Source organism: Silurus aristotelis (assembly GCF_946808225.1).
Source record: "Silurus aristotelis genome assembly, chromosome: 14".
Classification (NCBI taxonomy): domain Eukaryota; kingdom Metazoa; phylum Chordata; class Actinopteri; order Siluriformes; family Siluridae; genus Silurus; species Silurus aristotelis.
This window is the reverse complement of record NC_139587.1, coordinates 5529876-5548214: the sequence shown is the minus strand read 5'-3', so window position 1 is coordinate 5548214 and position 18339 is coordinate 5529876. Positions and strand designations below refer to the sequence as shown.

The 18339-nt window shown below is 36.9% G+C and overlaps 1 protein-coding gene across 4 annotated transcripts in view; it reads left to right on the top strand.

The window, feature by feature from the left end:
- The window catches only part of aff2 (AF4/FMR2 family, member 2), a 255571-nt gene that overhangs the window by 48291 nt on the left and 188941 nt on the right, over positions 1 to 18339 (top strand). For all 4 annotated transcript variants that reach the window (XM_083561461.1, XM_083561459.1, XM_083561462.1 and 1 more), the window contains exon 2: positions 9061 to 9181. In XM_083561461.1, coding sequence (XP_083417587.1) covers positions 9061 to 9181 — 121 coding nt within the window. The remainder of the gene's footprint in view (positions 1 to 9060; positions 9182 to 18339) is intronic.

The window sequence follows — 18339 nt, the reverse complement described above, 5'->3', positions numbered from 1 at the left end:
ATTGAGATGTTGTGTACTGAGTGGAAATCGCACATTTTAATGAGTGACAGTGAGTCATAGAGAAAACAAACAAAAAAACTTGCTGTGAATAGCAAAAAGGATGTTAATCAGCTTGTGTTTGTGCATTTGTGTCCCCCATTGATCCATTAGTGAGGTACAACATGTGAGTGTGCTGAAAATAATGAATGTTACTATTACTGCTCCAAAAAATCGAATATTTTTGTCCTGAATACAACAGTTTCAATAATCAATAATTCATAAATTAAGTTAGATAATGTTCTGGAACGTCTGCGAGATAAGTTAGTTGCTGTTCTCCTACATTCCTTCAAAATCTTCTAAAGAATTCCCCGTGGTAGAAAATATATTCATCATTTCTTTCACGTTCATGGCTTTTGGAAAGGCACCTTTATCCAGAGCGATTTACAGTTATCTCATTTATACAACTGAGCATTTTCTGGATTGCTCCAGGACTGATTTCATGTATGTTCAATGCAGGAAATGTGTTTTCAAGGCACTTCATCATCCATCACTTTTTTTTTTTTTAGCAATATCAACTTTGAATGATGGACAGTAAAAACTGTTAATATTTAAATTTAGGTCGGTCATTTTTAGCTGTGAATACCGAAAGCAGTAGCGAAGACTTACAGATTGAGGGCCTTGCTCAAGGGCCCAGCAGTGGAATTTTGGTAGTGCTATGATTTGAACTTTGGAAAGTTGGACTTTCCAATCCAAAGTCCAACAATGAGTTAAAACCTCCCATTTTTACACAGGTTACATGTCGTGTTTTGCATTGGAAATAAAACAGTTGTCAGAAAACGATTCAACACCTTCTAATTGGATTAAATTAAATAATTGGAGAAAACAGCTGACATAAGGAGATGTGCCAAGTCCTTATAGCCATCATTTGATGTTCATTATGTCTACACCAGTGGTGTATAAACTACACAAATCATGTTCTTGAGTTAAAGTAGAGATACACATTGTAAATTATTACTTGCTAATTATTAAGTATTTGCCTTCAAATGTACTTAAGCATCCACACTACTAATATTTTATTATGGCTATAATGTTCCTATTATCATTTTTGTCACAAGACTCTTTGCTTAATACACTCATTTTATGCCAGAAAACTCTAATGTGACTCTCAGCACAATGATCTGTTAATGGAATGATATTAATAAGTCAAACACTGATTGATATCTATATAAATAATCATGAGCTCAAAACCTTTTCAACTACTTAAAACAAATAAGGTCACATGTGTTGTGGAAAATTAGAGTCATTTATTCCTCTGAAATGTGTGAAAAAGCTACTTAAGTACAGTAACGAATTACATTGACTTCATTAATGTCCACCACTGATCTACACAGTGACTGCATATTCACAGCATATCGTTCTTAAAACTCTAAGACGTTCTTTAAATCTTCATCGCTATTCATTTCGGGGGTCTATCAGGAATATTTTATTTCACTGCTATTCAAACTGGAACAGTGTGTAATTAAAGAAAAGCCTGTTATAATGAACCAGGGTCCTGTTCCAACTGCGCTACTTTGAAAACGTTGGCCGGTTAAAAGCTTTTTACAAGTCGGAAATGAGGACGAGCCGCTTTTGTTCAAGGATCGGACATCACCGGGGGAAAAAAGTAAGCGACAGGAACATCGCAGTCAGCACCAAAAAATAATCTTTTGATCAGAAATGTGGTGTGAAAATAGTTCAAATGAGTTGAACATGAAAGTATTAATAATTCTTTTTTTTTTTTTTTTCCCCTGGTTTCATTAAGACCGGTGTATTGATTTGGGCTCGGTATTAAACACATCGAGTGAAATCCTGTAATTCCGTATTAAACTCTGGACTGCGTGGATTTTTTTTAAGCATTTTTTTGGGGGGGGATGAATGATTTTTGTGGAATATTTGGTTCGACTTTCACACGGCTGTGAAGTGGTGCAAAAATGTAAATTAAATGTAAAAAAAGAAAAAAACAGTTTTCAGATACACTGGAATAAAGATGTCACACGTGGAGTTGGTCACCAAACTGCCAACTTTGTCTTCCTTCCACATCATCAACCCTTCCCCCTATTTTCATTCTCTTTCTTGCTTTCTCTCGCTCTCTGTCATTCTGTCCTCCACCACAACCAAAACTGCCTTGGTGTAATTAGAGGGTAGAGGTTAAATGCTTTCTCACAGGCTTTCTGATTTGCACCGTAGAAGAGGCCTAGTGTGAATGGGATTTGATTGAACAGATGTTTTTTTTTTTTTTTTTTTTTTTTTTTACATTTAGAACAGAGGTTTGCGTAACACTTTATTACACAATACAGTAAAGACCGAGTGTTTACGTGTGAAATAAAGTGTGAATGTGAGCAGTGATTACAAGTTGTAAGCGACTCTGTAGGTGTGTATCGAATTGTATTAATGTTAAAGATTGTCCGTTTTGTAGGGAAATTATTTCATTATATATCATTCACATTATTATCATTAAGAATTGCTTGTCCATTTGCCTACATGTGCAGAGGAGGTTGAAGGAAGCCAGAGAACCTAAAGGTTTACTAACACACACACCCTCAGATAACAACCTGGGCTTGGGACATATTGGTATATTATATATTATTAATGACATGGAGACTGGATTAAGACTTGTTCTCTTGTCTGAGGGGGTTTGTTAGAGTTTTGGGTGGTGAAGTCATTGATAGGATTGTTCAGATTTCAAAAACTTGGCTTGTGTTAGCCAGTCAGCTTTCAGGAAGCATTTTACGCTATTAGAATAAGTTGACTTGATTATTTCCATCTACAGTTTGTTAGCACGCCAGTAGAGGCGCATTTTGCAAGAAGTGCATTTATATTTTTATATATAGCACTATATTTTTCTTTGTATTTTTTGAATGAGAAAAAAAAAAACTTGGAAATTACATCTCATGCTCTTGTACATACAATGTATACGTATGATGTATTATGGCTGTATCAGTATCTATATACAGGATATATACAATCGTGTGGTAACACAAACAAACCACAACCAAACAGGTCGATTTAACAATGCTGTGTTCAATATGTTGATATTAGCTGTATCATTTGTGATTTTCTACTTTTTGTCATAGAAACCTCTAAAATACATGCTAACAGGAAGACATGTTCACTGAAAAGGATGCTAAATTACTTCTGGTTGCTTTCACTTACAAATTGATCTAGCTGTATTTAAAGATGAATGTAGAAAACAAGAGCAAGGGCAATAGTCTCTGGTCAACACGTGGTCAGAGCAAATTGGGATACTTTTTGCTGTTAGCATTGTTTTTTTTTTGTTTTTTTTTTTTTTTTTGGGGGGGGGGGGGGTAAATGTACTTGTTTTTTTCTGTCTCTGCCTGCTGAGATATTTGTGTAAGCCAATTTGACAACTTGAAAAAAAAATTATTGCAGAATTTAATATAATGTAATAATTTACACTAGTATCTTTTCCATTTCTTGCATTGTACTTATATTTTAAGATTTTGTACTTCTACTAATATTGCTACTACTAATAAAAAGATATTAATAAATTAATAATAATAATCAATAATCATGAATAATATTATTCATTATTTTACTATTATATTTATTACCATTAAAATTCTGAGTAAATATAGAACTGTAGTATAAGATGCTACTATACTATACTATACTATACTATACTATACTATACTATACTATACTATACTATACTATATTATATTTTATTCTACTATACTATACTTTATTTTACTATACTATTCTGAAATAAGTAATATTCTGACCAAACTAAAAATACTAAATGAATTTCTACAGGTCAGTGTCCCATGGCTTTTTCCTTTACTAGAAATAAAAAAAACTACATATGGAATGTCATATCAAGGTTATAAATTTAAAACCGAATTTCAAGACAGAACAGAAAATCGCATTTTCACACACTGGCTGTTCACCTCAGCTGCAGAACGGCAATTAGTCCATAACCGAGGTAAATTCCTCTCAATACGAAAAAAGCCATTCATTCAAACCCATTGCTCCTAAAGGCCGTAAATGTCGTGCAGCTGCCAAAATATCCATTTCTGATTACGGCAACGTTTAGGTCATTTTCTGATGTCATGATCAAAATTGCTCTTCATGCTTTTGGCTCGTGACAAGCCAGAGAGTCATCTATCAGATGCCCTTCCTGGCTCTATTGTAAAATATCTGCATAGTCAGACAGAGCTTTGTGCACATGTGCAGACAGTGAGATGATGTCCTGCAGCATGGGGAGGTCTGTTTACTAAATTGGGTCAAAATCTGGAAACGTGCCTGAGCTCCCTCCTGCAATATTCATGGGGATGACATTTCAGATATAGTGCAGACTCCAGACACAGTCTCTAATTGGCCTGTGTAGTTAATCACAGGGCGCTGGCATTGTTAGTTAAAAAGGGCTGTGGACATGGACAAGAGCAGTGTTATAATGCGGTGCAACTAGAATTTTAATGACAGTTTTATGATACATGATGGAAATATATTGATGAGAATATAATTGTTGATATTTCATGAAGGGTTCGAAGAAGAAGAACAGCCTTTATATGTCACATATACATCACAGCACAGGGAAATTCTTTTGTTTGCATATCCTAGGGATGTTAAAACCTGGGGTCAGAGCACAGGGTCAGCCATAAAACAGCATAGAGCATAGAGGGTTAAGGGCCTTGCTCAAGGGCCCGAGAGTGGTAGTTTGGTGATTCCGGGGCTTGAACCCCTGCCCTTCTGATCAGTAACCCAGAGCCTTAACCACTGAGAGTTTCATTATGAGCTTTAAGATTTATTTTATGAAAAAGCAAGAAATGAAAGTGTCGAATTATTTTTAAACAGTAAACTTGTCAACACCTCTTGGATTTCGGATTCTAGACATGATCGAAGCGTATTAAAGACAGCTGCTATAACGTAAGTGATTAACAGAAACTTCTTTCAAGGATGTTTCATAGCATTAATTGTAACCATAAATATTTCAATTGTATGAGGTGTTGTTAAGATTGTATAATTTATAACACATTCATTTCATATAGAAAGGAATCCTGGATTTGGGTACTGCTGTTAAAAGGAAAAAAATCCCACTGTTTGGGAAAAAATCACACCATTTTTGACGTGGATCATTTTCTTTCTCTAACAACACACCCAGTTGTGTTTTATTCCTTACTCCTGTAATATATCGGTGCATTTCAGCGACAGGTAGCTGGGTGTACGATGATGAAATGCCGACACTAGCTTTGCATTTCAGCGATGCAGTCGAGCCTCAGCGAGCTAAAACAAAAGCTTCCTTGAGGAGATGGAGAGGATCCCAGTGGGAGAAGTAGTGTCAGTGGTCAGGGTGGTAACCTGGCACCTGGCAATTACTGCCAGCGGCACTCATTAATCTCACCGAGAGCCGCTCTGCCCTCTGACAAGTCTCTCCTGTCACTTCCCCTCTCTCCCAGAGACAAAACCCAGGCTAATACGGCCATTTATATTACATGCAGGTCCACCGATTTGCCAAGTACCTTGGAGGAAGGCTGGCATTTTGAAATGCTGCTTATTTCCATGCGGGCAATTACATTTCCAGCAAGCAGACAGCACCGAGCATCGGTTGGCGCAACGATGGATACGGATCCCGTTAGTATTAGCGCGTAGCATTCCAATTTTTTATGTCAAATGCCTGTAAATGTATCACATTGGTTGTTCGAATCCCATTTACCATTTAGGGACACTGGTGGATGACAGAGGCAATAGCGGCTTCTCACACAAAGGAAAAACAGGAGGAAGAAAGAGCGAGCTAGCATCCGCATTGCTGAGATTTTGTATTTTTTTCCCCCCTCAGTTAACGTGGTCACCCCACTCGTACAAACCGGCATCTTTAAAATGAAGGGCTCCTATCGCTTGCTGCAATCAATCCCATCCCAGAGCTTCCAAATCAAAAAAGCCGGATCCGCTGTCAGCGGCTTAATCGGGGATGATAAGCAGGTCCATATAATTACAATCCAGCGAAATAATTGTAACAAAAGGCTAAACGATTAGCTGTACTTTTAATTAGCCAGTGCTTCAAATTAATAATTGCTGCTTAAATCTGAAATCAGACCCACTGTTGTGGCGGTCTAATAATGGAGGCACTCGCATGCCACTTATTACATTTTTTCCATGACTTCCTGGTGGGTGGGTTGGGTGTTGTGGGGCATTTAGGATGGTGGGGTTGAACAAGAAAGTGAACTGTATGTGAGAGAGAGATTCTGTTCGGTTGTCATGCGAAAGCAGCAGACCTCAGCTAAAGATTACATTTATTCAGTTTACTAAGGCTATCACTGTTCAGCTTTTTCTTCCTCCATCTGGCTTGGGGAAGGTGGGGAAGAGGATGAGGGTGAATGGGGAGGGGGTGGGTGGTTGTTGGTTTCATAGACGTGGACATATTCCACAACACCATCATCAAGCCTGCCGTCATGCCTCATTATAAAATAATCTCCACGGATGCTGATTAAGCTGAAGACTCGGTTTATTTTAGAATCTGTTCTTGCAACATATGGATAAGGAACGAAAAAAAATCCTCATCCTCATTAAACGTCCATCCCTCCAGGCTTCTGCTGAGTGATCACGCTTTACACAGTCTGCCTTAGGTTTATCAGGACTTCTTTGCTTTTTACTCATTTCCTTTGTGTATATATATATATATATATATATATATATATATATATATATATATATATATATATATATATATATATATATATATATATAAAAAAACAAAAAATGTATTTGATTTTAAATGATGCACACATCCGGCAATTAAAACCGTCCGTGTGGAAACATATACAAATTTATTTTTGGGGTCCTGCTGATTTACGTAATTTAAAACACCCCAACTACTTTAAAAAAATGTACAATATGTATCTGTCTTCATGCTTTATGTTGAGTTTGCACAACACTGTGTTTATGTTTACAAACATATTATACAGTAGGTTTATTGGTTGCGCTATTTTATGTTTCGTGTATCTGTCACACACTGTCTTTTGTCTGCATATGTATAATTTCTTTTTTGACAGACAGACAGACAGACAGACAGACAGACAGACAGACAGACAGACAGACAGACAGACAGACAGACAGATAGATAGATAGATAGATAGATAGATAGATAGATAGATAGATAGATAGATAGATAGATAGATAGTGTCTCTGTAGCTTCAATAATTAGAACTTTCCTGTTTATTTTTGTTTGTGGGTTTTTTTTTTCCTGAAAATGTATAAAGCTATTTAAATATTTATGGAAAAGTAAATAAGGACAAATAGAATGCATATTGTATTTTATTGTATTATATCGTATGGTGTGGTATGGTCTGGTATTGTATCGTATTTTAAATTTAATCGCTCTACCACTGAATCTCAACCCTGAGCATTACGAGGTTAACTAGCAGGATGCCACCACACTTTCTTGTCCTGCTTTACAATAACTGGATAATGTAGTGTCGAGGGACTGCATTCTTCTCGAGATAATACCTCTGACAACCGTAAACGTGATCTATCAGCACTGAATGATCCGTCAGGTAAACTGACATAAACACAGCTGACATCTCGCCGTCATGGCGGCCAGGGACCCGGCGTCAATCTGCTTTTGTCCCTCTCTGTCTCTCTCTTTCTCGCTCTCTCCAGTTTTTATTTCTTCTTTTATCTTGCTTTTTTTTTCCCGACCCCTCTAAAGAAGTGGCTGTCACCTCCGGGCTCGCTCTCGTTTTTCTAGCCCGGCTCAATTCCACACCCTTTCTGAAATAATTTGATGATGGATTAGACACGGCGTAAAAGCCAGGCGACCCCAGGAGTGGCTGGGGGAATAGCTAGGGCAGATTGAGAGCTAACTTATCTCAACTGTTCCTCTCTGGGTCCTTTCCATCACTCTCAGATGCTGGCTTTTTCTGCCCTTTAGAGGTGGGGATGCTTTCTGAAAATTCCTAAATGCTCTTCAACTGGCAGAGGAGTTTTACATTTAACATACACAGATATGTGCATAAATATGTTGGCCAATATTTAAGAAAATATGTGTATAATAAGTATAGGCAATGTGCTCAGGCTTGATTTGAGGCCACAAAGCCGATTGCCATGGAAGGTGTACACTTTATTTTTTCATTTGAATTGTTATATATTTGCTTTATTGACATCATTAGCAGATCCTGAGCTTATGGGGCACTGGGCATAAGGCGGGGATACACATTTGTATTCACACACTTTTATTCCCTCCTAGAGGCAATCAAGAGCAGCCGGTTCTAGCAGCATGTGTTTGGGAAAATGTGAGGAAAACAGAAAAGGGGAACTCAAACAGACATTGAGGAACATGCAGACTTCCGAGCTCAATCTTGAAGCGCAGAACCCGGGGACAACTTTGTTGCTGCCTCACACCGTGTTGCTCGCCCCCACCAGGTTGCTTTACATTATCTAATATTATCTAAAGCTTCCTCAGCCACATCAGGGCATTCACATTTTTAGGTTGATCTCATGTATAGGCAGACACGAATGCTAAAGCTACCAAGTCCTGCGGGACGTCTGTGTTAATCTAGGGCCACAACGCCGTCTCTGCTGCCGGAATGTAGGCCATTATGCTAATGCTATGGTAATGCCACATTTACCCTGGGGTACTGAAACAAGCACAGTCACCTCCACCTGTGTTTTCTGTTGTCGGTGTCTAATTTGGTGCACCATACATGTGCTTTCTGTCATCAAATGTGTGGAAAAAATTTTTTCCTGCACATTTCTTTTCCAGTACAGACTCGAGGTGCACTCAGGGGCAACTGCCACTACTTAAAACAAGCTTCCTGTAAGAGTTGCTGTGTTGATTGCCTTCCAAGGACCTTTAAATTGAGAGGAACTCTCCCTGAGGCCTGATACCCTCTCACTGTCGATTCCTGCCAGAGTGCTGTCCTTTCTTAAGCTTCAATCCGTCTACTTCACCTCAGCTCAGGCTCAGATAAGGGCTTCTCTTGCATCTCTTAAAAAGCGCCCAGCTTTTTCGCCGTTGATTCCTTGCATGCCAACTTAAATCATACTCACCGTCTGTTTCTCTCTTTTTTCTCTCTTTCTCCACAGCCATTATGAACAAGACCGTTCGGCACTAAAGAAGAAGGAATGGGAGCGTCGCACACAGGAAGTGCAGCAGGACGAAGATTTGTTCTCCACCGGCTTCAATCTGTTCGGCGAGCCATACAAGGTAAAGGTTCACCCAGGGGTCCAATCAGCGACTGTGCATTTTCATTTCACACCGGCAGTTCGGTTCTAGCTAAAAGAAAAAAAGAAAAATCACAGAATCTGGAGTGGTTTGCTATGATGGCGCATGGCACTTTATTTGCTGCTTCGTGCTCCTTTGCTTTGCTAATATTCACACGGAGTAGTGAAATGTTTGGCGTAGTCAATAATCAGGTGATATTTTGTGAAATATTATCATATTGGCGCCAAAAATAGAGGCATTATTTCAACATTATACACTTTACTACCTTTTAAAAATGTAATTTTCCTTATAATTATTTATTGTTTATACATTGTTTATTTATTTATTTTTGTTGCAAGGAATGCAAGAAATATGAAGACGAGTAATTGGACTGTGCGATGCGGCCATATCAATATTGTGTTAAATAAAAAAACATAAAAAAAAAATTCAATATCATTTATATCAAACAATCCCATTGAAACCGCTACTACGGTAGCATTAGCGACTTTGCCTGAGGACGTGGCAAGCGAGACATTTTTTGTGAATATAACTAAAGACTTTCAGTATGACAGCTTATCCGAGGAAGATAAAATAGTAAGAAGGAAAGCTGATTTTACCAGAAAGCACCCATGACAGGAAGATATAGCTAGCTATATATAACAAAGGGCTTTCAGTGAGAGTGACTTTTTTGGGATCTATATCTTTTTGTCTATACATTAGCCAATCAATCAAATCAAATAAAATTTTTATAAAATCTATCTATCTATCTATCTATCTATCTATCTATCTATCTATCTATCTATCTATCTGTCTGTCTGTCTGTCTGTCTGTCTGTCTGTCTGTCTGTCTGTCTGTCTGTCTGTCTGTCTGTCTGTCTGTCTGTTTTTCTATCTATCTATCTATCTATCTATCTATCTATCTATCTATCTATCTGTCTGTCTGTCTGTCTGTCTGTCTGTCTGTCTGTCTGTCTGTCTGTCTGTCTGTCTGTCTGTCTGTCTGTCTGTCTGTTTTTCTATCTATCTATCTATCTATCTATCTATCTATCTATCTATCTATCTATCTATCTATCTATCTATCTATCTATCTATCTATCTATCTATCTATCTATCTATCTATCTATCTATCTATCTATCTAATTCATATAAATACACCACCTCTGATTCGTATAAGCTGATTTTGACATTTTCATTTTTTTTAATACATTTTTGTTTTGTTTCCAATTTTCAGTCTGCAGTTATTTATTTTTGTAAAACTCAACATGTAATTAAATGTAAAATTTTTGTGGTGCTGCATTTCCTTATTATCTGTGGTGAGGTTGTATTTATACAGCTAGAAGTGAAAGGCTATTCACACAACGTGGCCTTTAGTCAGTGTATTCTGTATTACAGTTTTTCTCAGTTGCATTGTAGCATTTCTTTATAAACTGTATTAATCATCCTTAATATTTGCAAACCAGTCAGTGCATTTCTCCAAACAATTTGTACAAACAGCACAATACATTAGATTTCTTGCAAAAGTAAGTATTTGTATCAATGAACATCTCATTCCCATCAGAATGACGCATCCTTTTGTCATTACAACGTCGTTACAATGTTTAGTCACGCTGTCAGTATGACGGCGCACAGTTTCGGCGTTTCCTGCTGTAAACTATGGTTTGGATTGCGTTTTTTTGAAAATGCACAAGAATTTCTACTTTTCTTCTGTTTCAACAGCACAAATTTATTTATTCGATCGCATATTTGATTTATATTGATTGCAAGACACCGGACAGGATTCACACTTTAACTGTACTGAAATGGTTTTTGTTTCCTGGTTTTTTGTCCATTTTCAGAAATTGTAATTCTGCATTTCACTGTCACCAATTACAGTTTTTCTCAGCTGCTTTGAAGCATTTTTCGAATCATCCTTAATATTTGTAAACCAGTAAGTGCATTTCTCATAAACAATGTGTACAAACAGCACAAAACATTGGATTTCTTGCAAAAGCCTGTATTTTTCTCAAAATCTCTGGTTTATCTCTCAAAAGTAAGTATTTGTGTCAATGAACATCTCATTCCCAGTAGAATGAAAAGTTCTTTTGTCCTTGTGCTTTTTACAAGCAAGATCATTTTATCTGTATTCACTCTACAATAGAAGTTTCACAACATTCACCTTTGACCTGTTTCAGAGAACTAGTTGATTATTGGTTGATCTGATGCCATACACTCGTCTTCGTCGGTGACATTTAAGATTCATCTGCACAATTCATTAATTCAACACATTGACAGAAAAAAATAGAAATTGTATAGAAATTTAAGCTTGACAGATTCAGCTGGTTTAACCATTTTGCATTTAATGATTCGACCAGCATTCACAATTTGTTTAAAGCAACAAGAAATTATTTTAAAATGTGCACATGTGACTCTACGATGTGAAGGTTGAACGAGTCGTTTTAAGAAATTTCATTTCTGATCTGAGAAATGCTCCAAAAAAACTGAGAAACACTGTAAATGCCTTTTCCCAGCTGTGCACACTAACCATTTTTATCAGCTTTGTGAGATCTGGCAATTCAAAACGCTTCGAAACGACACTTCATTAAATCCAAACCACTCTTGATTAAAGTCGAATGTTTATAGAAAGGAGATAATTGCTTCATTCAGGGATAATTCACACCCAGGAACAATTGCTCATAAATAATTACGTGTTAAGTTCTCACCAATAAACTCCTGAGCGTACTTAAGGCTGTAGAAATGCGATGTTTTGGCATCGCGTAATAGTTGACGATGGACAGGTTAGGAATGGTTTATAGTGATAAAAATTTTCAAGTATTTTGCTTTTTTTATGTATTTTTTTTTTTTTAGGCACCAATTCATTCCTTACAGTATGTTCTGTGAGAATCATTACACTGCTGTGCAACAGAGGTGGCAAAAGTACAACATCCTTCACTCAAGAAGTGCAGATTCTCATGTTTTACAAGACTCTGATAAAAGTTGATGTACTGACTACACTTTTTTACTTAAGTTAAAGTAAAGAAGTTTGGGCTCTGACATGAACTGAAATAAAAAGTAGCCTTTACTACTACACCTTTTAGTGTAACGCTGGTAACTGGACCTCACATCTTTAATATATTGTATTAGGGTTTATCTCAGCTGCTTTGGAGCATTTTTTAAAACCAGTAAGTGCATTAAAAAAAAAAAAAAAACATGTACAAGCAGTGCAATAGATTGAATTTCTTGCAAAGGTCTGTACTTAAAAAAAAATAATAAATCCTTAGTTCATCTCTCAGAAGTAAGTATTTGTGTCAATAAACATCTCAATCCCAGTAGAATGAAAAGTCCCTTTGTCATTGTTCACTAACAAGATCTTCAAAATGTTACTCATGTTGTCAGTATGACAGTTCAGTACCAAAGCATTCGCAATTTGATCAAAGCAACAAAAAAATTATAATGATCAGGTGATGAGGAATGTCTCTGTTCTCAGTCATGTTCAAATCACTGACTCCCTCTGTCTCATCCACGTTAGCTTAATACTTCTTGTTGAATTCAGCCTTGCTCGTTGTTAGCTTTGTAGGCTAGCCTACTTTTGTGGTGCCAGGGAATGATACATGTATGGTAGGTTAAAAAGCCGTGCAACGACAAGAAATACCATATTTTCCGGACTATAAGCCGCTACTTTTTCCCCACGCTTTGAACCCTGCGGCTTAAACAACAAAGCGGCTAATTTATGGATTTTTTTCCTGGGTTTTTCCCGGTTTCACAATCTTCAAGCCAAAACACTGAGCCACATAACATTAGACCAATGAAATTGCCGAACGGGTTCAGGTGAACCAATGAAACTCTTTATATTAAATCAGATGCGCTCCCACTGAATCGGGCCGCACCACATCATAAATATGGATGAGGTTCCTCTGACGTTTGACCTGCCGCTCACTCGGACTGTCTACAGAAAATGTGAATTATTCGTCATGCTGAAAACAACCGGGCATTAAAAAACACACTTCACCTGAGCAAAAGCTTCACCGATGGTGATTTTTAAACGCACAACGATGCCAAAAGATAAAGAAATAGTTGTGAAAGGAAGGAGGAAGACAGTGAACAATGACTTTCTTGGTAGGCTACTGTTTAGATACAAGCCGTGTTACAGGCACTGTCTTTCGTTAAAGCCTGTGTAAAGTTCATTAGTTTCGAAATATACAATGCGGCTTATAGACAGGTGCGGCTTATTTATGTTCAAAATAAAAATCTTTGTCAAATTCAGTGGGTGCGGTTTATATTTGGGTTCGCTTAATAGTCCGGAAATTACGGTAGATTGATGGGCTGAAAACGGTGCTCAATGCTAGAAAATCTTTATAACATGTCACCAAATAGATTAAAACTTAAGTAAAGAGTCTGGTTTGAAAATGTAAAATGTACAGAAATTTGTGCAAAAAAATAAGCATTTATTTTCCAGCTCTATTGAAATTTAATCATATTAAAAAAACAAACAAACATTGAGTCATTTTGGAGTATCTTTCAGTGTTATTTTCTAACAAAAATGCAGTTTTTTTGCACATCTGTACTTTACTAAAGTGTTTACATTTAGAGAAAAGTTTTCTTTAACTTCACTACATTTCAAAGTCAAATGTTTTACATTTTACTCAACTACATTTAGAGAAATCAGTCGATCGTTTTTATTTATGAGGATAAAAACGAAACTGTTCTTGACAGCTTCTTGGTGTTATCTGTTTATCACCAACATACATTTCAGCTTCAGTTTAACACCAAGGAAAACATTTTAAGAGGAATAAATAATGGAAGAATCTCCATTTAAAAAGATATCAATTACTGTTTTGACTTATTAATATCATTTTATTAATAGATCGGTGTGCTAAGAGCAACATTCGAGTTTTCACATAAATTGGGTTGATTAAGCAGAGTCTTGAAATGAAACTTTATAGCCATAATAAATCATGGATACATACATTTCAAGTCCATTTTAAGGCAAATACTTTTGTACTTTTACTCAAGTGAACGCCTTAAAGGGAGAACTTTTACTTTTACATGAAAATATTTTACCTACTGTATCTCTCTTTTACTCAAAGACGTGGTTTGTGTACTTCGTCCACCTCTGCCACATTGTAATCAACATTGGGTTACTAACCTACAGTGTGAACCTGTACATTGACTAAATAATTCTTATAGAAACTCTGCATTTCTATGTTATTCATTATTTTATTGTCTGTGCTTCTGACAGTGACATAATTGCAGGTCTATTTTTTTTTTTTTATTATTATTCCCTTTATTTGTCTTGCCAATTCCCACCCATCTGCCAGGTCTATTAAGTGCTTCCTTTGAGACGTGTGAAGCTAGCCAGCTGCTTCTGCTTTCTATAACTGCTGCTCTTGCTGGATCACAGGGCAGTGTAATGTACTCAGAGGAAAGCCCTATTCAATTTCAATTAAATTTGTATAGCGCTTTCAGCAGTGGATGTTATAGCATGGCGGCTTAACAGAAGTAAATAAGTTTTGTCCCTATAAGTTCCTCCCTAATGCACAAGCCAGAGGGAAAAACTCTCTGAGATAGTACGTGGAAGAAACTATAATCAAAAGGGAACCCCTCCTCATCTGAGACCGAATGGCCAGTCTTTATACGATCATTGTTGAGGTTGTCCATGTGGAGCCACATTCAGCAGCAGTGAGTGATGTCCAATTGATGAGAACTCCATTAGGGCATGAGGATGGATGAGGCAGAAAAGGTCAGGAGCGTCGGAACCTCTGTGTAGCTCAACAAATAGACAGAATGAGAGCGCAAAAGTGAGAGAGAGAGCTATCTACCTTCTTTTCATACATTGCTAGAGCTAAGTCATTGACTGAGTAGGCCATCTATAAGAGTCATACGGCCATGACGTGGTCCAAACTCTTGGAATTTCAACCTATAACATTTTCTATGAAACGGTATATAAAAATCGGAATAGTGCTACAGATTTGTTTGGCATTATTTTATAATTAATCTAATTGTGATGTTACAGAACATTAATGGATATTTTGCTGGGGTTTTTTTTAGATTGAGAAGAAAATCCTGTACGGTTTTAAGGTTAAAACCTCAGGTGTAATTTTTAATCCTGTTTTACCGACAGTGAGCAAATCAATAGGATTAATATCCAAAGTAATAGGCTGTTTAGTGTTGCTTGGAAAAAACTTGTTATGAAATGCCAGACATTGTCTAATTAGTGCACTTTAGCGTTCTGTGCAAAAACAAAACAGACACTGCGGTTTGATTGCCAGGGACCCATTTTTTTCATCGTGCTGGTCTGTGTTTGTCATACTGCGACTGTGGCATTGTTAGCAGGCGGCGTTATTAACAACGAACGACGATCAGAGGCGCAACCCACTGTTTAGCATGTGTTAATGCTCCAGACGCCATTAATTAAGTGCCACTCAGGCTGATGGAGATTTGCTACCTAGCCTGGATGTGAAGATGCAGGGTTCCTTAATTGCACTAGTACCGTCTGCTGGTTTGCACGATTTGATTATTCGTTTATTTGAAGTGAAGAAGGTTTAAACATTTGTACATCTTACTGATGCTGTACCACATAGAGGATACAAGCAACTCCAGCATTATTTAGCAAACAAGAATGTAAAAGCTAAAATAAATGAATGTTTAACGTTACCAGTCACTTGAATGGGCCACCTGGATACTCTCTTATTCAGGATAGACAGGACAGAAATCCTGCATATAGAGATAAAGAGCTTTAATTAATGTTTACATCAAGCAGTGTGTTCTCTGTGACAGTGGCATGGCTGTTTCGTGCGTCAGGCTGCTTCGAGTGTGACGATTTTCTTTTACAACAGACCCTCAGGTTTACACAGAATGGTTTGAAAAACAAACTACTGGCGAGCGACTTTTCTGAAGGGGTTCTGAGGTCAGAGGTGAATGGACAGACCGATTTAGCTCAGCAGCAATGCTATTGTAACCTGTATAGCCATATTTTACGACCGCGGTGAGCAGAAAAGCATGTCGCGATGCACACTGTGTGGACGTTTTATGGTTTCGGACACAATAATAGAATGGTTACATTCTTTCATTCTGAGACAAAAACTGGAATCTGAGGTTTGAGGTGGATACAGTGAGCACTGGTTCATAGAAACAGGAATGTTGGTGACTGGAAAAAAATTTAAATTTACTTTGAATAACTTTGAATAAACTATTCAGTGATATTAATATTTTCTTAAATAGTGCTATTATTTCTGGAAAACACCAGTTTCCAATTTTTATTAACTTTTCCTCAAGAAACTTCCTGGACACTATTATGAAGATACTGGACTCCACTTGAAACTTTAGTTTTTTCCTATCAGATTTTCATCAACTTTTTTTTTTTTTTTTTGGTGTTTTTTTATCCATTACCCGATTTGTACTGTATGTCTCTTTGGTAATTGGGATGAATGACTTATATCTCAATTTTCTAATTTATGTTATGAAGTGGGAAGTGGATGCAACTGCAGTAATTATTTTGTTGAAGTGCACATTTTACCTGAAAACCTGAAATGTGGAACAACGGGTGAACATTGACATTCAGATGATGACGAAGGCAAAATGATCCAGGTGCAGAAACGTGTAGTTAGTGTTGATGGGAAGGGAAGTCTTTTGGCATAACCATGGCATAGATTTACTTTTTATTTTATATATATATATATATATATATATATATATATATATATATATATATATATAGGGGGAGTGGTGGCTCCAGCGGTTAAGGCGCTGGGTTGCCGATCGGAAGGTCTGGGGTTCAAGCCCTGGTATCGCCAAGCTGCCACTCTTGGGCCCTTGAGCAAGGCCTTTAACCCTCTATGCTCCGGGGGTCCCTTACAACGGAAATATCAAGGTCCGTGACGTCGGCGTGACGTGGGGCCGCCTTCTCGTGGGCTCACCACCTGCAGGAGGGACCGTAAGGGACGGTGCTGTGTGGATTGGGCAGCAGGCGGGGGCCTGCTTAGACTGCTGCCCCCGCGACCCGAATTAAGGACAAGCGGGAGAAAATGAATGAATATATATATATATATATATATATATATATATATTATTATTATTATTTTTTTTATTATTATTATTTATTTATTTTTTTTAATAATACCAGCATCAAAATCAGAAAGAGCTTTATTGACAATTGCTTTATTGTTTGCAATGAGAATAAATTAGTTTTGTTCTTTCACTTCCACCTTTTTTATAAAAGATAAATAAAATGACAAAATAGTGGCATTGCACATTTTTTATTAAATAAATAAACAAATATACAAATAAATAATACAAGGTATTATTGCACAAAAATAAAAAAAATAAAAGTCACATATATTTTTGTATTTTATGGCACACTGAGAAATGATTATTATTAAGGAAGCTTTAAATGAATTATTTGGGCATAACTGTTAAATTAGTGTGTAATATCTGTGTAATCATTTTATCTTCATTTTTAAAAAGTTTAATTATGGTCACATGTACATCCTTACACATCTAGTTTAGTATTATATGACGTTGGTAGCAGCACCACTTAGGTCAGAGGTCAAACCTTTTTTTTTTTTTTTTTTTTTTTTTTTTCTTTTTTTTTTTTTAATAAATACAGTTTTTTTTTTAAGAAGAAGAAGAAGAAAATATAGTGAACGGCTCTGAAGTTTGGGAAGCCTGAAGGGAAGTATTTTTTCTAATCTTATGGTTATGCACACGGTAAAAGCCTCAGCAAAATGTTAATTTCACACACTTATTCCCCTCTGCACTCTAAATGACTTTCTTTCAGCCGGGCAGCTGCATCGAGTTCAGGCGCCACTTTCTTTCCCTCTTTCCCTCCGTTCTTTGATTTGTGTCCTAAGCCAGCTGTTAGCAGGTGACAAGACTGAATTTTCCACAGAAAGTGCGTGAAAAGGGGAGTCAAAGTGCTGTCAATATAGCGGCACGGAAGACCTCAGGGGTTCAGAATTCAGGATCAATTCTGCTGTTTACTTGTCTGCGCTCCCCAGGCAGTCGATAAAAAAACCCCCAAAAAAACTGCCTCTCGCTTAGAAGTGGCATCACGTTTGCAGGCTTTTTGCTGACATGCCATTTTAAGTGCCTTTAGTGACTTTTTCTTTGATTGTTTTGCTTGTGTTGGTCTTCTCATGTTATATATATATATATATATATATATATATATATATATATATATATATA